The sequence below is a fragment of the Tyto alba genome, unplaced genomic scaffold (genome assembly GCF_018691265.1).
Source record: "Tyto alba isolate M040663 unplaced genomic scaffold, T.alba_DEE_v4.0 Super-Scaffold_1, whole genome shotgun sequence".
In the NCBI taxonomy this organism is placed as follows: domain Eukaryota; kingdom Metazoa; phylum Chordata; class Aves; order Strigiformes; family Tytonidae; genus Tyto; species Tyto alba.
The window spans coordinates 15,025,739-15,049,884 of NW_024881261.1; the positions used below are offsets into that span (position 1 = coordinate 15,025,739).

General features: G+C 42.4%; 1 protein-coding gene across 8 annotated transcripts in view; it reads right to left on the bottom strand.

Moving 5' to 3' along the window:
- Positions 1-24,146, bottom strand: part of WBP1L (WW domain binding protein 1 like) — a 60,276-nt gene that overhangs the window by 13,354 nt on the left and 22,776 nt on the right. For 4 of the 8 annotated variants that reach the window (XM_042788154.1, XM_042788171.1, XM_042788160.1 and 1 more), the window contains one exon: positions 1,483-1,585. In XM_042788154.1, the coding sequence (XP_042644088.1) occupies positions 1,483-1,585 (103 nt within the window). Of the gene's footprint in view, positions 1-1,482; positions 1,586-2,037; positions 2,285-11,503; positions 11,805-24,146 lie in introns of those variants that run through there. The other 4 variants (XM_032988621.2, XM_032988620.2, XM_042788185.1 and 1 more) reach the window with 4 other exon arrangements.

A 24,146-nucleotide genomic window follows, 5' to 3' on the forward strand; every position in this document is an offset into this window, starting at 1 on the left:
CCTGTGCTGCTGACTGCTACAAGCAGAATCAGGCAGTCCAAAGCAGCCATGTAATTCATGCCTGTTTCTCAGCCTGCTATGATCCCTGAGGCTGCCCCCCTGGTCCTGAACTGTTTCTTGAACTGTTTGGAGACTTCTGAAAATAAAGCTGCTGTAAAAACCCTGCAGTACATTCAAATCCTGCCATTAGTATCAACACAGCCAGTCACTACAGTGTCATGCACAGTGCGTCTTTAAGGACTCTTAGAGTTCTGTTTAGTTTACAACCATGTCCTCCATGCTTCTCTGGTTAATCTGAGAAAAGTCAAAGATGTTTCCACACTAAAGGATGAAGTGTCAGCTATTCCTATCCTTGGATCCAGGCTAAGTGACAGTCTTGGTGTGCATAAAGCATTTCCACACACATGCTACTTTGAGAAAGTGAAACTGGGCACAGCAGAGGGATTAAGTAGATAGCACAGTTGCATAAAAGCTACAAGATATCATTGGGTGTGGTAAGAAAGTATCTCCAGTCTCTACTGTGGGGGTTAAATGTTAACAGTTCCCCATTTTCAAATCCTGGGAGCACAGATGCCTTCTCAGCCTAGGCTCCTGGCAGTACAACAGCATGCCAACATCAGTGTTCAACCTTTTGTGTTTCTCCTCAAGGAAGAAACCATCAGACCAGCACAACTCTAAAAGTTTGCCCTTAAAGTTCAGCATTTCTTACTTTCCTATCCTTTCAACTTCCCATTTTCCATATATCTTTATCAGAGTTTTGCGGACCTGCTTTGATCTGCCTGATGCCGTCTAAAGGGACTTAGCAAGTATAGTCACTCACTTGTAACACGGGCAGTTTCAAATCCCAGGTTTTGGGAAAGAGGAAATAAGATGAGTTGCAATGGGCAATGTATGCTCCTTACAGCCCACAGTGTTCAGACACTGTCAGCCCACAAGCTTTGCCCAGAACCCTCTCTACCCAAGGAGCTGTGCTCCAAACACAATGTGTCCTGAAAGGAATAAACATCCTGGCCCTGCTCCTTGAAAGGACAGCTTTAAAAAGATAAATCAGATTTAAACTGTCATTCTTGCATAGAACTAAAACAATAAGATGAAAGATACCGAATTAATTCTCTGACTGTCAAACTCTAGTGTTGTGCATATTGGCATTTCTCCCTCAAGCACGGTTTCGTCACTTGCATACAATGTTATTTTGAGTACCCTCAGTATTGCCCAAATCAGTGAGAAGACCAAACAACAAATCTCCAGTCATGAACATGGCAAGACAACCCATCACTCCTCAAAAAGCAGGCAGTGCCCACTGAAACAACCCTATTTCCCTTGCCACATCAGGTCAACTCCAGTTTGTGTTGCAGTGAAATGCAATGGCAATGCGTAACAACGGCTGAATACAATATCCCATGGGACACAAGCCAGACCTGTAGTATGGTATGAGAGCCATGCAGATTAGGAAGGGAAGCCATACAAAACGGAAGGACTTACACCAGAGTTCATAGTAGTAGTTGCAACACTGGGATTGTCCACAACAGTGGCCCGTTTCACATATGTAACTTTGATTGTTGACACCCATGCAGGTTTCCTTGTCCTAAAATTAAACAGACACACTTTTAAGATGCTTTGTCAGTATCTTCCGTAAATGTAATCTTTTACTTAATGATCTGCAAGCATTTGAAAAGTCACAAGTTATGGTCTTGGGAAACTCTAAAATATATAAAGAGGTTAAAATACAGCTAAGGATCACCAGAAACCACAAAGGACTGTTCAGAAGAAAACCCTGTGTCTCTAAACTCATGAGTTACATCGCTTTAGCATCTAGTCAGCGCTGCTTTCTCATCATCCCTCTCCTTTTCCATTAATAAGTTATCATGTTTTGGGGGTCAGGCATTCTCTTAAAGAAGAGATGTCATTTGTTCCACATTTTACACAATATTGCTGTTACTGGGGCCAAATGCCAAGCAGAGGAAATGCATTCATAAACAGAACATTATAATTTGAGAAAAGACTGTTTGGATTCATTTAGATCTAAATGATAATTACAGTATGTTCCTGCACGATTCCAATCTAAAATGATTCCTTCATAATTAGCCATGTGCTTTACACAAGATCAGCATTCCTGTTAAACTTCTTCCTGGAATAATGAAGTAGTTCAGCAGCAGAGCCAAATCAGCTGTACAGTATCGCCCAGCAGGTCCTCAGGACACTTAAGATGGAAATGGACTGCAGTGTGAGCTCTCAGTCCCCCCATGGCGCACCGCTTCACAAAAGTCCATGTTTTCCCACTAGTCTGAAAACATGGGTGGGAAAAAGTACAAAACACAGGAAAACAGAAGCATTTTACAGGTTGTGGTTTGTACATCCTCTAACAGGCTTTGGGGCAACCTGGAAGGTAGAAGACACTACACAGGTTCTTAAGAAACAAACAGATCTTGATAAAAAACATTGATGTTGCAAACTAACCTGTTGAAGTCTAAAATTTTCACTTTCTCCCGCTCTAAAATTTATTATAAGGCAAAGAAAATGTGGGGAGGTTTTTACTGAACAATGTGTTGAAATAATTCAGTTTGTAAGTACCACCTTTCAAAAAACAAACAAAAAAACCCAAACAAAGCAGCCCAATAAAACCCAACCAGCTAAAGAGAGCAGCAAACCCAGCCAGCAGGCTACAGGAATGTACACCAGTGGATCCTAACACTTGCTGAGCTGCACTGTTCCTCTATTTTATGGGAATTCACTGTGGCCACACTTCTCATAAGCTTCTATGGAGTCACCACAGGCGCAAAATACAAAGTCCATTTCAAATGACGGACGAACTCACTGAACAAGTGATGTAAAGTGGCAGTTTCAATGCGGAAGAGTCCTGCACTAAGTTCTTAAGGAGACTCAGTCTACTTGGGGACCTGGGGGAGCATCAGCACTCCCCCACCACTCAGCATCCCAGCTGGAGCTACACCTCCCCAACACTGGGCCTGTGGGTCCCTCACCTGAGCACCCATATTACAGCAGCAACATAACTTCTAAAAGCAGAACAACCTCCTACCACTCAAGGTTCAACAGAAAAAAATCCCACACTGCATTTTTCTCCTAAGAAGTCACACCAACTTTTGAAAAGGTTTTTGATCGTGTGAGGGCAGAATTCAGTAAACACAACTCATCATCCAATATACTGCTTCCCCTCCTTCCACTGGTATCATGATTTCCACAAAAGGCCCTAAAAAGCACCAACAGGGCAATCTCCTTAAAACTCATCCACAGAGGCAACGAGCTGGAAGGATATCTGCCTCATTTTTCCAAGTAGAGGAGAACATTTTGATGGACAGACCAGTCCTACTACTTTACCACAGGTAGCTAAAGCAAACATTTTATATTCTTGTCTTGAGATGCTGCATGTCAACAGTAGACACATTTTCCTATAGGGTAAGGAGGTGTTTCCATCTCTCACTGCAGCAGCTGGTAGCAACTATTAGAATACACTGTTGAGCTAGCACAGCATTTTCTGCTTCAGGCACACTATTCATACCAAAAATTGTCATTTTAGTCAGCAAAAGAACTAGAAACACAACACATCTCTTATTTGTTCTTACTAGTTTATTTACACTTTCCTAATTTTTGTTGGCCTTGCAGAATTAATGTAACTGACGAACAGCACAGATTTTGCCGCTCTCATCAACAGAATTGAGAAATTAAGATCCCATTGCAAAATTGCAATCCTGTTGATAATGCATAAGCCAGAAAGTGACCAGTTGGGGTCTGCAGTTGTGACACATGAGGATCAATGTGACCTATTGAACCAGCAAATGAATCATGTGGAGCTGGTGAAAGAACAGAGTCCCACAGGGCCATTTCAGGAACTCCTCTGCATCGCAACACTGATCCATCTTTAACTACCTGTGTTTACTCCTCCAAAATTTGCTCCATTCTCTGTTGTCTCCTTCAAAGAGTAGCAATATGGAACACATCAATGTCTTTTGGCAGCAGCAACCTGTAACAGCTTCAACATCACTGTATTTTTCCCCACTTAAAAACTTGCGACAGTCCTGTTCTCAGAGACTTTCACCACATTATCCTTTCATTTGAACTTCTCGACTCCCTCTTGTCAATCTTACTGTAGTTGAAATGACCTTTCCACAATGCCATATGCTTACATGCAGGGCTGCTTCTTGTTAGCCCAGCTGGCAAACAGGTCCACAACGGGTGGGTGCACATGTTGAACAGAAGATCCTCAGCAGGTAAATTGGTATTCTGCGGATTGTTCCTGCCTGCTTTTGGAGATCGAGTCTCAAGCACTCCACTTTCCCATCTAAAGTAGAGTGTAAATCTTACTGTCTGGAGCTTCTTTACATACTGACCAAGAGAAATCATCAATCAAGGTGTACCTCTGAATAGTATTGCAGTTGGCTTTCAGATCCCACAGTTCAGACAGCCCGGGGTTTTAAAGTCCTTGCACCTCTGGCCACCAGCCATGCTCCTCAAAGTCCAAGCAGCTCCTCTTGGAGCTTTTCTGCAGCCCTCTGCCAGCCTGGTCACCAATGGGTTTCTGGGAACATGGAGCCATTGGACTTGGTGCCACGTGTCAGACCCAGAACTGTCACCCTTGCTTCCAAACAGTTTCACAAAACCAAGGAATAGTTTAGTTTGGAAAGGATCCCAGCAGGTCACATGGCCCAAGCCCCGCTCAGAGCACGGCTACCTCCAACGCTAGGTTACTCAACCCAGCACAGGGAAAGAGATAAAACATAATGGCAACAAATCTTCAAAAAAAATCTACTAGGCAAAGATTTCAGCACAAGGAGAACATTGTTTTGGGACATGTTACAGGTGTCTCCTTTGGATCGAGTGTTTCAGACTCCTTTCTTCTCCCCACTTAAGTCATGACTCATTTCTGTGAAAAGCTGAGCCACTGTACAGTTTCCTGCACTGTTTTTCAAGCCAAGGAAGAGGTTATGCGCTGCCACCAGTATAGGCCATGATAAAGACCATGTTAGGAAACTTCTGCCTACTATGAAGCACTTTGATCAGGCTTCAATTTCTTATTAAATTCCTGCCTAGCCTTTTCATACCATCAATGTTATTTCTACTTCCTTTCCCCATTCATTTTTTGTGTCATATGCTGCCAAACTGTAACCACTTCAGATATATCAGCAATATAGTTATCTATAATCTAAATGTCTCCTGGAAACAATATCACAAGTGCTTGTGCTATGAAAGCATGCTTATTCCCTCTTTTGGACCAACAGGCATGGAGAAGGCACAGGACTGAAAGAGTAGTTTATAGGTAAGAAAATTATCTATGGGGGAAGAAATCTCATGAAGACAAAGTTGGAGCACTCACACTTTATTGACCTGCCTTTGTTTCTAGTCTCCATTGCAAGCAGCTCTTATAATGATAATTTTTAATCATTCTTAGTAGCATGGAGTTTTTATTGAACTACTACAGAGGGGTTTGAGGGTTTTTTTAGGTAGTCTTATGAAAACAAATGGGGGGAAAGGTTTCTTTCTGAAAGCACTTTCTTCCCCAGTAGACAGTGTGCACTGCATTCCAATGCAGGCTTCCCTGCTGAAGGGACAGTCTTGTTTTCTTGTTGTCCAGAAGCACACACACCCCCCACAAGCCTTTGGTCTGCTAACTGTAGACTCCTCCAGACAGGATTACTAAGCAGCATCTACATGGGTCTGTTCTCACAGAGCATTCAAATCCATTAGATCAGAATATTCCTGTTTCGCAACTGAGAAGCCTGAACATGCCATCCGTTATCTCCTACCTGCAAAACCTAGGAGATTTCCAGCTAATTTCAAGGGATTGGCGTTGTCCTGTAAAGCAGCACGTACCCTAGGCTACATGTGCATCACTGCCTCCTTGGCATCACCCTAAGAGCTGACGCAGATCTGAGAGACCGGAATCACTGAATCCCTGATGCAAGTTCCAAAGCCAGGAGATCTCCAAAAGGCTCTGCAGTCCTGGAGTCTGTGTTCTCTCCCCATCCAGTCCAACAGAGACCATTTGCTAAATCTGGTGCAGGCTCTGTCTCATTAAACTGGTTGGGAAGACCTCATCTTGGTGCGTTTGGAGAGTCTCTTCATATTTATATGTGGTGTTCTGGATTAGTTTTCAATTATCATAAACTTTATAAAGAAACTTTGAATAAAAATAAGATTTTTTTTTTTTAACTTATTTTCTTGTTGATGTTTGGCATTTGTGATAAACCCACAACCATGCTGGCAACTCTACCAGTAGCACACTTCTGCTGTCAAGTACTTTTACAAATAATCCTTAAAATATCCACAGTGGTAGGTATAAGAGAACTCGAAGCAGTGCCATATGTTGTCACATCTGAAGCGACAGCAAACATTAACGTCAGTGCCATGGAAAAAAGCCAATTATTTTCTCCACCTTTCAGTTTAGTACTGGACCTTTGCTGGAGGTCTACGTGACAAATTAAAGGTCAAAATCTGGGGCATGATCAAGACAGGAGGCATTCACGGAGGTCTGTAGGTTGCCTGAACTGCTCCTCTAGGCATGAAAGGATGGAATCAGACCTCCTTATCCTACTTTTGTAAAGGTTTTCAGTACTAAATGGTTGGATTTAATACCTGTAAATCTATTAGGATTTATTGCACCTGAAGCCAGTGTAGGAAACGAAGGGAAATGAGAACTGATTGACAGTGGAGTACCATTACAATGAAGGGATCAAGGCACTTCACACTTTCCTACTCTCAAAACCCAGCAGTTAACCTGGGAACATTGTTGCTATGTCAAAAGGAAGAAAGATGAAGATGAGCATATTCCAGACCAGTGTGGCTATTTTCCAAGCTGAAAATTAATATGTGCAACTGCAGCAACAAACACCACAGCCCACGCTCAAAAGTGCATAGTTGGCAGTGAACCACCTACAAAAGATGACTCCTCAGCTGGCATTAACCAAGTAACCAAAACCAGCAGTGGCTGATATCATGGAGATCTAATAACCATTTTAGCTTTTTGCTCTGTCTCCTCTTTCCACATAAATTCGGCCTCCATTACCCTAAATATGAGCACCTTGTATTTATATGGCCTCTACGTGTCATTCAACCTGCCAGAGTATCTATTCATCCTAACCTTGGTAATATGGCAGACACCCTGCCCTGGAAAACACTTTGAAATGTGACTTGCATTTACCGACAGCAGGTTATATGCCATTCCTGTCTTCTAGGATAGCCAGGTTTTTCAGACCTACTCTAATTTCCTATTCTCTCCAAACTTCAGTACAGCATTTGTCAAGGCAATATGTAGAAAATTACTATTTGAATGGAAGAGACGGGGATTAATAACAGAATGACAAGGGTGAGGAACTGAATAACAGGCGTACAAACAGTGGGACACAGTGAAAAGCCCAGCAGCAGGCTGAAGGAAGGCTGCCAAACTGGCATCCGCTGGAGGGCAAGATGCTACTGGTTTTAACAGAACTCAAGCTCAACCTGTGACCACTCCAGACCTTCTGGTTTCACAGCTCTCATTGGGGACTCTGGTAATAAGCACCTATATATTAATTAAAAAAAAATTCCTGACCTAGTTATTTCACTAATCTCATTACCCGCAGGCAGCAGTCCCTTGCTTTCAGTACCCAGCCGCACCCATAACAACAAGCAGAATGGATTTAAGCAAGTGACACCATCTTCAGGAAAATGTATTAAAAATATGTATTTTGAGTAACTCTCGCAAACAGTATTTGAATATGTATTCTTTAAACAACCAGAGTAACGGAACGGAAGTGATTGCCATTATCTTAAATATGTTAGAAACAGGAAAAACTGTATTTGATACCCATTACTTATGAGTTACCACTTGGCTTTTACTCAAACTCCTATCAGACTATCACTAGTGTTGGTTAGCCAAGCCCATCAGCAATAGCTCATAAGAATGCAAACACAAAGCTACCAAAGAAACTGAGCATCTCTGTCAGATAAGAGACTCAAGTGGTAGTAAGTTAAAATCACTACTGAAAATATTAGGCTGGAATACAAATCCTGCCATAGGGTTTACTACAATTTCTGGTTTGCCAACTGTCCCCCAGGTTCCTAATCAAAATACATCTTAAATTAAAAAAATCACTAGATCCTTTCAGAGTAGGACAGTAGGTGGGATGGCAGCAAAGACAGGCCTAGAACCTCAGGGGAACGCTGGATCACCAGGGCAGATCAGGATTGACAACCATCTGGCTGAGTGTCCACTGAAGCCCCCAGTCATCTCCAATCTTCAAAAACACTACACTTGTTAGTCCGTTGGAACATGAAAGAAAAAAACCACCATCTAAGCAAGTGCCGTGCCTCTGGAGCATGCAATTTAACAAAAGCACATAAGTTTGGTAAAGATGAAACCAGCTTTGATTGTTGGGAGTTACTGGAACCTCAAGTGCCAGACCCTGCCAGCATGACAGGGGATAAATTCCTGTAAGCCTGCCTTACAACAGACAACTGAGGCCAGGAAATAAATCAAATCTGGACATTTCTTCATAAGACACCCACCACAAATTATTGTTTTTTTCCCACATTCAGCAAAACAAAGTGTGTGAAGTGCAAACATCCAAATACTTGGAAGTATAATAAGTGGGGGAGGAATGATGCCTCTAAGCTGTCGCAGGCACAATAAAGATCTCCAAAATGAGATTTCTAATCCATGACATTTATTTCTTTGCTAATGCCAGCATCAAGAGAATTATATATAAATCACCATGATTAATCCGCCACAGCAGACCCATCTTCACCCCCAGCAGATGCAGAACCTCTGAGGTTTTATTAACCTTTATCTGAGGAACAAATTGGTCTGTTGCATCCATTTATCTTGGAGAAATACTCCAACACTCTTTAAAGGAACATCAGCCTTCCACAGATCACAGGCACTTTGTTATATTTCATTAAGAGGTGGTTTCATTTTTGTTTATCGCAAGTTTCACTTTCAGACTCCAAGAACTGCACATTCACATCTTAAGTGCCACGTGAAAGTGTTTACTTTCTTTATGCCTTGCTAGAAGCTTCCCAGCTGTAGTCCCAGCCCTTTCACATTAAAGATAGATACTTCTAGGAAATGACAGCTTTGAGGAGGCTACCTTGGATTTTGTTTTTTAAACCACCAGTTGACAACATTGAAAACCTTGAGCAGTTACAGTTAAAACTGAAAAGGTTAGGAAACCAACATAATAACTTTTTTTTTTTCCCTTTTACATTTATGCAGTGAACTAGATGAACATGCTCAAGCTTCCACCTTCAACCCTATGAGGAATGCTCACTTAAAACTGAGATCCTCGACAGTCACGTTTCCTGGGCCAGGAGCTTTAAACACGTTGCACCAATGTCAGATAGAGCTGACCTAGCTTTTTAGGCATTTAAACCTCATTCTCACTGCAACAACAACAAAAAACCCCTAACCAAACACCCTATTTTTACCATGTGTTCAGCAGTCCATCTGTTTTGCTGCAATGCCACTGGGTCCCAAAGAAGTGCAGGCAGGTCCAGGGGAACCAGTTCAGTGCAGCGCAGCCGTGAGCAAGGGGTGCCTGTCCCGGGGAGCCAGGGCTCTCACCGAGACCGTTTCGTCCTTGTCAGGCAGCCCACTCGGCACCCCGCTTCGCCTGTGAGGTGAAGCCCAGGATCAGCACCCCTTGTGTTGAGTGGGAACAACAACAATAAAGAACGTCCCAGACAATCAAGCATTTAGAGTCCTAGTGCAAATACAAGAGACAATAGAGGTGATGAGATGTTCCTGAATTCCTCCCACACTTTTTATTAAATAACACTGTTCACCAACAACCCTTTTTTTCCACTGTCTTAGAAGTGGAAAAAAGAAAATTCTGAATACTATATGCATGCAGGATACAAACACAAATATATATATTTTTTTTTAAGTCTAAAAACGATTGAAGCTCAAAATTATTAAAACTGAGAAAAGTTCAAGCAGCTCCACAAACAGCTCTTTCCCACTATTTTCTTCATCAGTGGATAAAAATAGTCAAGAGCTTTGCTCTTGTGTTCTAGAGGCAACACCTTTTTTGTTTCCTGTAAATGCCTCCGTATGGATGCCGAAGAGTTACAAGCAGAGAAAAAAGTACCATCCAGCCCACTGAGACAACATGATGTTTGCTGTTTGAGCAAATGAAGCCAAATTACACCTAACTTCTGGTTCTACACCTTATCCAGCACCTCAGTTGTCCCAAACACCTCTCTAAAACAAAAAGATTAATTTAGAAATAGGAACTTTAAAGATAAACAGATGCATGAGACTCGAGCAATCTCAAAATTCAAGCCAGCTGTGTCTCACTGCAAGCTGAAAGTTACCTACAGCCATTCAGACTCCATGCCCAAATTTCCCTCTTGGGTTCAGTTCCGAGGTTTTTAGGAAAAGTCTCTTTGCCCTGAGTGCTAACAAGTGAACTATTATTATAGCTGTTGCATTCAATTACAGAAGGTCATTGTGCTAGAGGTAGTTTCTTATGTAAAACTGTTTTCAGTTCAACAGGATGAGAGGGAGGGGGGGAGCTGCATTTCACCAAAAACTGAACTGATAAGGAAAAAGAGACAGCACTGTTTACTCAGCAGTGTACTTAAGTCCTTTTGCCTTCATTTCTAAACAACTGAAAGTAGATAGCTTAAAACATGCTATGGTTCAATCTTGAATTTTTAATTTTAAATGAGAAACTGTAAGCAGTGCTCTGATATCATGCACCATCTATTTATTGTGGATAACAGATCCCAGCAGTGCTGGTAAGAGTTTACAGTTAGACTCCCCTACAGACGTGCCTCCCAGACCAAAAAAAGGGTTTGCTCTCCCTGAGCCTAGGAACAAATAGTTGGCACCTCCTCCAGCAGGGAGCAGCTGGGCAGTTGCTACCGTTTCTCATTCCACTCGACATTACCAGCTATTAAATTATCCCAAGTTTCTTGTTCAAGCTCGAACTCTCCCAGAACAATTAAAAAATCAGCAAGCTGGGGGTCACAGTATGTTGCCATTTTCCGTTTGGTGACCTTTTTCAGAGATGAGATATATATATATATATATATATATATATATATATATATATATATATATATATATATATATATATATATATATATATATAAAAAAATGTCCTTTTTTTTATTTAAAAAAAAGCCCACAGTTTAACACTCAAAATACTGCCCGCACAAGGAAACGTTTTGAAGTTTGGCATGTTTTTAAGCAATGTAAACACAATTCCATATTAAGGACTGTAGAAAGTACTCTAAAACCCAAACAAAAACTGCACAGGAGCACAACACAAAGAGCCACCCCGCCACAAAGCCTACAACAACAACATGAGAGTTTCTTTCCCTGGCTTGCAGTTTTGCTCCTTCCTCGCTAATAAAAAGCAGCTCTCACGCTACCGTGCTCCCCGATCAAACGGCATGGGTGGGGAAGCTCTGTTTGTACAGTTCCGTTTTGGGAAAGTCAGAAATAATTTCGTAGGGGGGAGGGGGGAAAGGAATAAAAATGAAAGCAATCAGTCACATTCTCCACCTGAGTGAGCAGCTCCCACTGCACCGAAGCCGGTTGGTTACCTGTCTCAGACCCAGGAGGAAAGGCATTCTGCAGGCTCATCCTCCGCACCAGGGCATGGGAAGGCAGGAATTTAAAGCCCCATAGTGACCATTTCCTCATCTGCTGCGGGCAGCCCGCTCCTCCGATCCTATTTAAACCAGGGCTTCCTCGGCTGGGAATGCAAAGTAAACAGGGTCCTGGGACACTGCGCGCACTCGCTGGCTCCCCCTCCTCCTCCTCCCACTCCCCGTGACATATCTCAGACGCAGCCCAGCCAGGGTGTTTGCAAGAGGGAAATGACATCAGGTCGGGCAGCTCTGAAAAAAAAATAACCAAAAAAAAAAAAAAAGAAAGCAAAAAAAGCCCTGAACCTTAAGACAGCTGCTGGGTAACACCAGGCTGCTTGCCGCAAACGGGACCTGCGTGCTGCTGGGCTGGCAGGGAGCCGTGGAGATGCAGACGCGCTCTCCTCCCTGCTAACTGGATGCTGCAAGTGGAGGGGAATCTGTTAAAAACGTTGGCAAGGGCCGACAGCTCCTCAGTGATGATTAAATCTCGCTAGGCAAAAACAGACATTTAATCTATTTTTGAGGAGAAAGCTGAGTTTGCTGCTGCTTGCTGAACAGCATTGGAGCCCTAGGAGCAGGCGACATGGTCTCTCTGAGTAACTCCAGACCCCGGGGACCTGGGTAAAACCTTCACAGATCCAAAGCACTCCCGTGCCTTCTTCTGCCTACCACCACAGCTCCATTTTTTCCGAGCAACTCTTAGAGCACTGTTCAACTCTCGGCCCTTCCAGATAACAGCTGTTCCACTAAAGAAACAGCAACAATTCCCCTGATTTCAGTAGGATCAGGATTGGGCCTCTCCAGCACCAGACAGGTGATGGAAGACATTCTAATCTACCTCTCCCCAAAGAAAACTAGACTAGCCCTGACAGTAGATCTCACATTCTACTTGAGCTCATTTCACATTTTCATGCCAAGGGGCAATTAAGCCTTATAAACAAATTTATCATCTGGTGCCCAGGACGGCATGCCTTGTTTGTCCTCTCCCAAGCAAGGAGTACAGCAAGTTCCACAGCGATGTAGGAGATGACACTGCAGAAGGTAATCTAAATTTAACTCCCTTTTCTACCTCCACTTTGAAAGTTCAGCAACCTCTTTTTTTCGTGCTTCCCTTTAATCAGCAGCTGTCCTCGTCTGTTGGGGGGGCGGGAGGGGGGCCGGGGGGGACAGGACACAAGACTGAGACACCATCACCACTCCCATGTGCCCCAGCAGCAGCTCCACCGGTATTTGACAAAGGGGCAACTCCCCTTGCTTTTGGCCGCTCTGGCTTTTGGAGTTCAACACATTAAAATATTTGATGAGGGAAGGCATATATTTTTTTTCCATAGCGAGTTCACTGAATCCCTTTTTTAGTATCAGTTTTAACAATAATTTCAAGACTTCAGAAGAGAGAGAGAAACCACATATATTTCTTACAAATGCTAATTTACAACAGCAAAGGAAGAAAAAAATATTCAAAAAAAGGAAAAAAAAAAAAAAAAAAAGAAAACAAACAGAACAACCCCCCCCCCCCAGCCAGATAGTTTGCAGCAGTGTCAGAAAAAGTCACCCATTTTTCACATGCCAAAACCGCTCAGTGACCACCACTGCTGCCTCCCCCCAGCCCAGCCCAGCGTAGCGTTGTTTCCCAAATGAGAACCCCACTGTGGGTGTCCGCTACACAAATAGGCTGAGAGACTATACACAAGTATTACATATTTTTACATTAACTTATAGCCACCACATAAACTTGCTGTTTAAGGTAATCACATCTCTGACTTTCCTAAGAGAAAGCAGACACATAAGTAATTTCCTGGAGGATACAGAACACCAGCATTAACTAGCATCAGCTGGGCAATGGGATCTTCCAGCTTTTGTGCTCCTGGATCAAACAAACTCAAACTTTGCTTTTCCAATTCTAGGGATAAACATCAGTGATATAAAAGGGCAGCTTTCTGTTTCAGTAATCTGTTCTGTGGCCTCACGCTGTCCTTTGAAATACTCGATTTTGGCTGTTGCTATCCAGAGCCCTGGACTAGCCAGATCCCAGGGCTGAGCCAATGCAGCAATTTCTAAATCCCTACTGTCAGAAGGAATCTTAACTTTAAGCACCCGCCTCTCCCACAGCACATATTCAAAAGGCAAAGCACCATTCTCGATCTAAGACAAGTTGTGAAGGACTATCAAAGGCAGTAACTTAGCGGAAAAGCATCCTAATTTATGTGTTAATTTAGCAATCCTGGAAAGACTGACACAACGAAGGTGGTTTGCAAGCAGGCATTACCACACTCAGCTGCAGCAGCAGCAGCCACCCTCTCTCCCAGTCTCTGAGTGACAGCGGCCAGTAACACACTCCACAAACTCTGCTATCAGTGGCTATGGAAGAAGCCCTGGAGAGGGGCAAAAAACAAACTAGATGAGTTAGCCCATACCTTTACAATACCCTAATCAATACACTTAGAGCCTTTTCAAAATACCTAGGTTCTCCTTATCATTGCAATTGCTTTGGATATTCCAGCTGGTATCATTTTACCACCTCCTCTGTTTTTATAAGTCCCTAAATTCTTACCCCACTGCTTTGTCTTGCTGCAACGAGTTTCATAGACAGTGGTTGTGAACAAATAGTTCCTTTCATCAGGAGTGAATTCACCATCTTCTAATCTGACTTTCATATTATTAGCAGGTGGGAACAGAAGTCCCCATCCATCTTCTCACCCATTCATTACTCTGTACCTGTTAGCTATCTTCTTATAAAAGATATCAATCTTCCCTATCCTCTTAACATGAAATCTTTTTGCAAAGCCTGCAGCTGCCCATTGTCCATCTCCAAAACATTTCTAATTTTCTACTGCTCTCCGCTTGGGGGAAACCAGAGCAGAAATAATAATTATTTTAATGAAAGCAAGAGCAGCTCTAAGGCAGACTCAGCATGGGTCTCACTTCCTTTATACAAACCTGGAATTTAACATCTGCAAAAGCCACCCACCCATGACACAAGAGTGTGTCTATGAGATATAACAAACAGCAAACACAAGCTTTTACAAGTTCTCTGTAGATTACTCTCGAGGGTACTGAAAAGTCAGGGCCAATGTCAGGACAGATTATGGGATCTACATTATTTTGAAAATTTTCTTGTTTAGGAAGCCACCAACCACCCTTTTTTGGCATGTCAGTGTGGATCCCACTATGGGATAATGATGAGCAAGTTTATTTTGAAAAATAAGGAATAAAGACCTCTAGGCTTTATCAGTCTGTAGTACTGCTCTCTGAAGATGTCATCTACCCCAAACATGATGTCAGGCAAAGGATGCTACTCGACACCTTCACAAGCCCAACACACTGTGCCTCGTGACCTCAGATATTAGCATGCAACTGAAATAGATGATGGAAGTTGCTTGAGCCATTTTAGAGTTGCTTTCCATGTTTGATGGGAGATGCTTGCAAGCAGGTTTAGTAACTCAGCAGGATACAATATCCATTTTGATACCCCTTGAGTAGACAGCTTGACCTTTAGATGATCTAGTTATAATAACATGACTGGAACAAAAATTGAAGTTACACAGCTCAAATCTGTCAGGCTTGAAACACAAGGCCACTCTCAGTTGCTCCATTATTAGAGTCCTAGACAGGGAGAAGTTTTGAACAGTAAATATGGGTGGTATGTAATATCCCCTGAATTGATCTTTAATACCATGGTTCTGCAGCTACACATACATACACAGGTTGACCACAAAGTTGGAACAATTTTATCTAATGACTCCTTCCATTTGCCCCAGTGCACTCTGCTGTTTTCATGCTGGTAACAGCAGCATCCCTGCAGCATCAGCTCTCCATTTTCATCAGTCAGCCCACAGCCTTGGGTGCTAAAACTGAGACTGTACAAGTCTGCCAGGCACTTGAACTAATGAAAGAAGCAGCCTGAATGAGGATGACTTTATCTTTCCCCATCTTGGAGATGGCGCTGGGAATAAAGAGAAAAAGGGGAAAAAATGTACAGAAACAGATAAAAGCAGATCTCTGTTTCTCTATAATAAAACAGCATCCAGGAACAACCAAGCTCTATCTGCTTTGACAGCAAATGTTCTAAAAGGGGGCTTGTTTGCTAGCAAAACCAGAATGAAACATTGGGAGATCACCAAGGCTGGAACAACGATGCAGTGCTAGATCTGTCTGGAAACCGTTTCTGTTTGGCCACCTGCCTGCAAAATCCACCCACTTCTTGTTGATCCCTGAAGAGTGAAGGGCCACTTCCCCATGCTAACAGCACCATGACAAGAACACAATGATTTTCCAATATGAGGACCAGGTGTCCTGGGTTCTTGTAAAATACAGCATTGGCACTGCCTACAAAAAATGTCAGCAACAAATTCCAGAGGACAAAAAGGAACAGGTCAGTCTGATAATTTCCCAGGACCTACAGGACCTAGAGTATCCATTCTATTGCTCAGGTGAACACATGGTCCAAAACAAACCTTTCAGACCCCTTGTGTCTAGTACTGCTGTATTATTTAGGAGTGGGGTAAAGTGAGTCCCCCAATTTGTGTGCACTTCAACTACAAAACAAGGACACTGGAGTCACTTGAATTTACTGTTTGTCAGGCCAAACCAACTTAATCATTGTTAGAGAGGGCAAAGAAAAACTGAAGGAAAAGGCACCATACATTTTGGAACTTGCTTGTGAGCTGGTGCTGCGATCAGTCCGCTGGATCAATAAATTTTAATGTGCAATGAAATACAAGGGCTTGCAGAAACTGTCCTTGGGCAGGTCCCTCTTCCCTGCTGCCTGTCAACACTTATGTCAGCTCAGTGGTTTAGAAGTGCGAGAAACTTTTGCAGCTTACTAAATCAAGATAAGCAAATAGGGACAGTGCATTTCAACCTCACTGCTGTCACCTGTCTTTGTCTCCAAGTAACTGGTTAACCAGGGAGGAAGAGGCTGCGCACTTCACAACACACTCAGTGTTGCAGAGAGCCCAAGGGCAACAGCTCATGCTTGATTCCAACTGAATCTTGATTCCAGTTGAATCCTGAGCAATTGCTAGTCAAGAGGACAAGTGCAAATATGCACCACATCCTCCACCTGAAAGCCATGCATGAGCCCTGAACCAAATGAGGGGACTTTGTAGAGGAAGCCACTACCCACTGTCAACTGGTAATTCAGCGGGAGCCTGTCCTCCATTTTTCATATGTGGGTGAAGAAATACCAACAATAAAGCACTTTCCACTGTTGTAAAGCAAGCAACCCCTCCTCTGAAGCTGCTTTCTGTATTAAGCTATCATGAGGGCACTCAGTAAAGGGCAGGAGTGGACACGGCGTGGATGTGGAGGAGATACCCAAGAGGAATCCTCTCCAACATCCATCAGGCAGAGGAGACAAAAGAGGCTATGGCCAAGCTGTTCCAGAAACTCCTCCCCACTCTGCTGTTTAGCTGATGGCTGAGCAGTGGCAATGAAAAGTCCAGGCTCCTTCTCTGAGACCAAAATAGTTTTTGCTAAGCATAGCTTGAAATTTCCAGCCCTCAGTGACATTGTTTCCCACTGTTATTTCCCCCAAGGAGGGGAAAATGATAGCCACAGGTCCACCACACTTTCCTGCACAGCAGCAGAGTTGTGGCCAAGCCAATGCAATTGTAACACCAAAGACTATTTGCATCATCTATTTTGTATGACCACTGTTTCAATACCCAGGCCTGCCATTCAAGCCCAGAGGTCTTAAAAAGCTTTAAAATCCTTTGTCACTGAGGCAGAGGGAGACTAAAGAGTTTAAATTGTCCTACTGAGAAGTGACACTAACTGCTTCAGCAGAGATAGGATTGATTCTGCCCCTTCAGCATTCCCAGGTTTTGGGCACTGATATCAGGCTTCAGTTTTAGTCTGGAGTGGGCAATGAAGTCACTGGAAAACCTACTCGGCTTTCTCTGAGCCTGCTGGGAGGGGTGAAAGGAGGAGGGAGAGGGGAGTTCAGCTGTTAAACATTTGACGAAACTGTCTCCAGGAGGACTACTGTGTCCGGGGTGGTACAGGGACACTAGCCTGGCTCCTTGCTTTCTGGCACTACAGCTCTTGTTTTCCTTATGCCCGTGTATGCAAACAGGACCTTTGGTAACAGCTCAAGAGGAGACAATCTGCTCCAGACATGGAAGAAGGCAGAGCCTGCAGACAGTAACAGGATCCCCCAAATGTGGAATCAAGACGTTAAGCATCTGTTCTAGTTTTAGAGTCTTGCACCATGTGAGTACCAAAAATACAGCCTGTGTGTGTCCTTTTGGTCACATCATCACAGGAGACAGCACTGTCCCAAAGCTGCTTACCAGCACAACCTTGATGGAGATCTTAGATGCCCTACTCTTAGAAGTGCTATTTGCTTTCTCTCCAAATGACAGCAACTCACTATTTTTAGTGCTCATTTCATGTCTGCTTGGCATTTCCCTTGGGCCTTACCCTTGTTTCACAGTGTTAGTGCCAGCTCCCACGAAGCATTTTTTTTGTGCCAGAGGGGCTGATGCCAAGTCTGTCTGTCTTGATGCCAAAATGGCAGCTGGCTTTATTGTTGAGACAGGATTTGCCAAAGCTAACAGCACTAGTGCTGGGGTGACTAGCATTGATTTTAAGGTTTTATTCTTTTTTACTCTTCTATTGCCTCTAGACTTCATGGCATAATGCTGCTCCAAACAACCATCTGGGATCCTAGGAGAGAGGGATTTTTCACCAGGGTCTAAGCCAACAGGGAATTATACAGCAGACCGTCTTAACTTGCAAGTCCTCAAAGAGAAGGATACTTACATACATGGAGCGATTATCTGGGATGCAACGCTGCCATTGCTGGGCCCAACGACCACAGAAACAAGCCCCCTTGCAGATCAAGCAGGACTTGGATCTCTCTCAGGCTGCAAATGCATTTAAAAAGAACCCACCACAAAAGCAGAGAACCCACTGAAGATAAGGGCAGTTACAAGGCATTTCGTCACCAAGGTACACCTAAGACATAAGTCTGTAGCAGAAGAGGGTCAGGGACCAGCCAAAATGCTTCACATCACCATGAGCAAGATGACAAAACTCAAGAAAGGTCGTGGACTTTTGCCCCTTTTGTGCTCTCAAGTGCTACTACACAAAATAGACGGATAAAATAGATAGATAAAATCCAGACTAGCACACGAGGCACAATCATGCTGACCATGGGAAACACCCATCGAGATGTGAATAGATAGCACATGTGACAGGTAAGCACATGTGTCCATATGCATGTAATTTGAAGTGGTGGTATCCCTGCAAATTAGGAAGTATTTTGATGCTAGCCTCTGCTGCTTTTCTTATAAACCTAAAAACCAGAACTTGTTCAGAAATAGTGATCTCGGATGGGCATCCAACTGCCCAAAGATGCTCAGCTTTTTCTTCAGGAATGGTGCAGTTAGTTAACCTAACAAGAAGTACACAATCGGTTAAAATGGCTTTCTCATCACGTAAGACTTTGCTGGTGGATCTGTTATGCATACAGCCTGATCAGATCTTTCTGAAGTTCATTGGTCTTTTCTGAGCTTAAGTTTACGTCTTGAACAAATTTAGAAAAGCCCCCAAAATCCCAGAAGTCTTGTTTTCCCTCAGCTTGTTTTACAAGAAAGAAGTTCTTTTACTGAGTTCTGAGAATTAAGTTTCTGTTTCCAGCAGAGCACCACTTCTATATGGCCCTTGCCCTTCTTGAGAGGAACAACGGGGAAAAAAAAGAGAGACATCAGCAGCTGCCTCTTTCTGATCATCCTGCTGAATATTATGGTTCAATGTTACACTGCTGAGCAATATCATGTAGGTTATGCTAAGGCAAAGAAACATCCTCAAAGTGCCCTATATATGTACAGCCTCAAGCACTTTTGTACTATTATCCCTGGACTTTACACTCCAGGCTCTGCTGTGGCACCTACATTGCCATCGATAGGTGGGTTCTGGGTTGCACAGATGACTGAGTTTGTGGTACACAAACCACGAACAATTGGTTTAACCGAGTCTTCTTCCTCTTAGAAAAAAATATGTGGATCATGATACAGTACTCTCAAAATGGAAAGTCTGTCAATTAACCCAATGGGCTGTGCAGTACCTCGAGTTTTACAGGGTTTCTGTTATCTAGCAGAAAAGTCAAGTCATCTGAACTGCTATAGGTAGACTGAGGCTCTGGCACAACCAGGAGGAAAGCCCTTTCATATAGCATGGTCTCACTAGCAAAAAGACAGGAAGACCTCATTTTCCAAAATTAAGAGCACTTAAAGATCACGTACATACATATTCATACAACTAAAGCAAGGAATCAAAGGAAACCACAAGTTTAACTATTAAGAGCTCTATACCACAAGCATGTAAAAAAATCAGAGCACAACAGCATTAAAACATCACTTTAAAATCACGAGACAAAACTCTAAGACACCTATCAGATCTTAACCTCCACGGTTAAAAACTTCTTTAAACACACAACTTTAGGGAAAAAAACACTTCAGAAAACCTCATCTCAAAACACAAGCTCGTCTTTTCTAACTTGAAATACTCTTCTGCTTTGGGTCTCTCCAAATACTCAGAAGAAAAATATGAACTCATCTTTATTTTGAAATGATGAGTAAACAAAAATAAGGAATAAACAGCATAGGGTATGGTTAAGTGCAGTTTCAAGCAGACTTTACCCATGTCTGTGAAACAGCAGGAACTATCAAAACCTTAAAACCTAACATGTCCCCTGTTGTAGTACTGGTTCTGATTTGGCCCGCATCTTCACAAGGAAGACAAGAAAAGGTCCCCAAAAGGCCACACACTTTGTTGCTCTGCCAGCTGGAGGGGAGAGCTCTTGGGACTGCCTCAAACAGAAGAGCCCTCAGAAAGCATGATCTACATAAAGCAGAAGGCTCACAGGTGTAGCTTTCCAAGAACAAAGTTGGTTCAATCCAAGCTTACAGGACAAAAAATTCAATGCCTCCCATCACCAGCTCCTCCATTCTGCTGCATTTTCCCTCCCTGCAGCTACTTTCCCTAACTGTAAAATGGGGACAGTGCCAGAAAGTTGTGTGAGATACTACAACTGTTGGACTCGTAAATGCAACTAATTGTTATTCTTTCTATGCCTAGCAGAACTGCCACCGGTTACTCAAATATTTCCTGTTGGGCTCAGCTCATCCAGAGGCCGTGGCTGGGACAGCCAGCAGTTATGTAAGGAACAGGCGGCGGGGAGGAAGCGAGGTCTGAGTGTCGTGTTTCAGCATCAGCTGTGGCATTACGCAGTTTGCACTTTGCTTAAGCATTAAATGCACTGGTGGTACCTAGAATTACAGCCAATTTCTAAATTTCAGAGACATACCTGTAGGCCAGGCAGTTTTGACATTCCAAGGGCAGACACCTTCAACACCCTGCTGTCCCTCTCCCTCACCTTCATGGTATCTGTAGGGTTTCCCCCTTAGGTATATGAGTAATGTATGCTCCCCTTGTATGGATACACGTACTTTATTTCATATAGTTCAATACTCAATAATTAAAAACTTATTTCAGCTTTATCTTGGGAAGAAATGCTGATCACCATAACCTGCCTTTATGGGTATTATCTTATCCCAACTGCTATAATTTCCATTAGTGTTTGTTATTCCACTAGCAGATAAAACAAACACTCCCCTGGCTGTAGCAGTGCTAAAGGAGGACAGGGTGACCCATACTGCTTTACCTCTTTCACACATTTTTCTGCAGCAAGAGTGAAGGCTGTAGAAAAGAGAGAAGGCTATGTGCTTGCTATATCCTTGCTAAAGTCTGGCTTCCAGACATGCACTTGCTCTAGATCACAATACCAGTGGCCTCTTACTCCTGCAACTATTATTTTCTTTTAAATTCCCCCATAGCATAAACCAAATAGTTCATTTATCCATCTGTGTAAAAAAAAAAATCAAAATAAATCAAAACCTGACTGACAGCCTACCTTTTTACAGGAAGGTAATTGGTGCTAATTAGCATGACTACAGTAAAACAGTAAATCTTAAACACAAAAAAACCTGAAAAATCCCTAACTGTCATAAGCAAGTTATTTTCTTCTTCAAAAGGTTAACAATTATACATCATCCTCAGCACTCAAAAAGCTCAAAGACCTATGGGTGACTGCTGAATAAAGAAACTCTAAGGCAAGGAAATATTTCCAGTTTTTAGAAATATTCGCTTCTGACACATTGTGGGCTCATACAGTAGTATTTCTCCCCTGAAGAAGGTAGTTTCCAGAGTAGGAATTCTGAGTATCTCCTTTGGAAAAACAGGACCAACCCTGCTTTCCTGGAAACAAGTGAGAAAACTGCCCACCAATTTCACTGCAGAGATCCAGCCTGCACCTTGTAAAGTCAGACTATTGAAAGAGGCATCTTCCAGGTAAAAATACGTAAAGAACTTCAGGACAGACAGCAACATTTGCGAGCAGGATTTAATTACAGATTTAATTACAGACTGGCCATCAGACTGTCCTCCTTTCAGCACCTGTTCCTTAACACAGGCTTCAAACGTCAGGGCTGTTCAAAAATGAAAGATGCAAACCCAGAGGCACCAGGCTGAAAGGCTTCTCAAGAAGTCACCCTGTCAAACTGTTCTGGGAATGATTTGCTGCACCTAGAGCATCAACATTTCTCTAACCGGTTCTTAAGATGACTGCAAACACTAGTGTTCCCAATAGCCTCAACAGGCAATGTGTCCCTGTGCTCAATGCTCTTTAAAGCTTACTATGTTCCTTCCACTAACATTAATTCAGAAAAGGCAGTAATTTCTTCTTCTCCACTAAAAAGAAGACAACTGATCACAGTCATCTTCTTAACTTAGCTCACCTGGAAAATTATTCTATTCCTCTGTAAACTGCTTTCAGAATACACAAGAAGTCACTTTTCATAGACTACAAGGATTAAATCATAGTTTTACTGCTCTTCAGTCTGCAGCTTAAGCCCATCTTAAAATCTGCGCTTCACTTACTAGCATGAAGTATTACAAAACAACTTACAGAATACTTCTATTACTACATCAGTAAAGATTTGGTGGGGTTTTTTGCAAAAAAATGCACTCAATTTCTGATACATCCCAAAATCCCACACTCTATTTGACTTTCTCCATCCAGTAAGTACTCCACACTTTCCCTCAGGAAAAGTGAAATAGGCTTAAGACTATTTCTTCCAAGTTGTTCTCCTGTCTTAAAAAACACACACAGTCCTCCATCTGCATCTGAAGTGCTTTCTCTTTGTCTCCCAAACTGTTGGCACAGAGGTAGAACAAACCCCTTCAGGACCCCAGTCACCCCCACAGATTACTCCTTAGCATATATTCCAGTCACTTAATGAATTCACTGTATTACTATTTAACCCTGAACACAGACTCCTACTCATCATCCCATAACCAATGTGCTCCCTCATTCAGGTTGGGTTGTAAAACATCCAATGAATCAACCAAACTACATTTTTTTTTCCCCCACAAGGTTGTTCCTGATAAACCCACACTGCTCGTTTCCTGTTGCCTTAGAGATGCTCATAAAGCCTTCAGGGATTTATTCTAGTACTTTACTAGACTGAAGCACTTCACCATTTTCTAACATTTTCTTCCTTATTCTCCTTTAATTTGACCCATTTACATTTAGTATTTGTTTTAATGTGTGTAGAATTACAACCAGGAGTTTGTGCATCTTCTGAGTTTTTCCCCCCCCCAAGAGCCAAAAGAGCAGCAAACCTTTTCAGTCTGTGTCAGTTACTGAGTTAGTTTACTCAGTTTCCTCATTAAATTTTAGATCAATACTTTTTTTCCTTTTTTTTTTTTTTTTTACATCTAACACTGTATTTGCAGAACCTTTTCTTAAGTCTTTGTGTGTTCCTGCTAGCTGCAATACAGTTCTTAGACCAAAGGTGGAGTATACAAAGAGTAAAATCTTTATTGTCCCTTCAGTTTTAGGCAGCTGAATTCAGTAGATGGTTTTAACATCAGTGAAAAATAATGAAGATGGTAAGTTTCAGGATCCCTTTAAAATGCAGGTCTGGCATGAGAATGAAAAAAAAGTTAAATACTTTTTAAAACATATACCCTATTTGTGGAAAGAATTCAGCATAAACTGACAGCACGACTATTTTTTTGAGTGTCAGCACACAGCAGACTATTTATTAAAGTCTGAGCTCACACTGAGTTGAAGTCACTGCGAGGAAAAATTAGCAACCATCAAAACTGTCCCCAAATTTTTATGAAAATCAAAACAAAGTTTCAATCAAAAAAGCTAAAGCAACCTTTGTAAATGCAGAAACTTAGTAGTGAAACGGAACTTGTATCTACCAAAGTGAGCCAGCAGAACTAGTGGTATTCAGCGTGTCCACCATGCACCAAGAGGCCCTTACAGATGCTTGAAGGATTCAGTTTGGAAACAGATCAATAACAGAGGTGAATCAAGCAGCTTTGCTATTGGATCAAGCACAGTGGACAAGGTTTAGATCTCTAATATGAAGTTATTGTATGCTTGATCTGTATAGTTAGAGAAAATTCTTTGAGCTATTATTATGCCTTATAGTCACGTAGCTCTGAACAGCTGAGCCTCTGTACTTCTCCTTTCA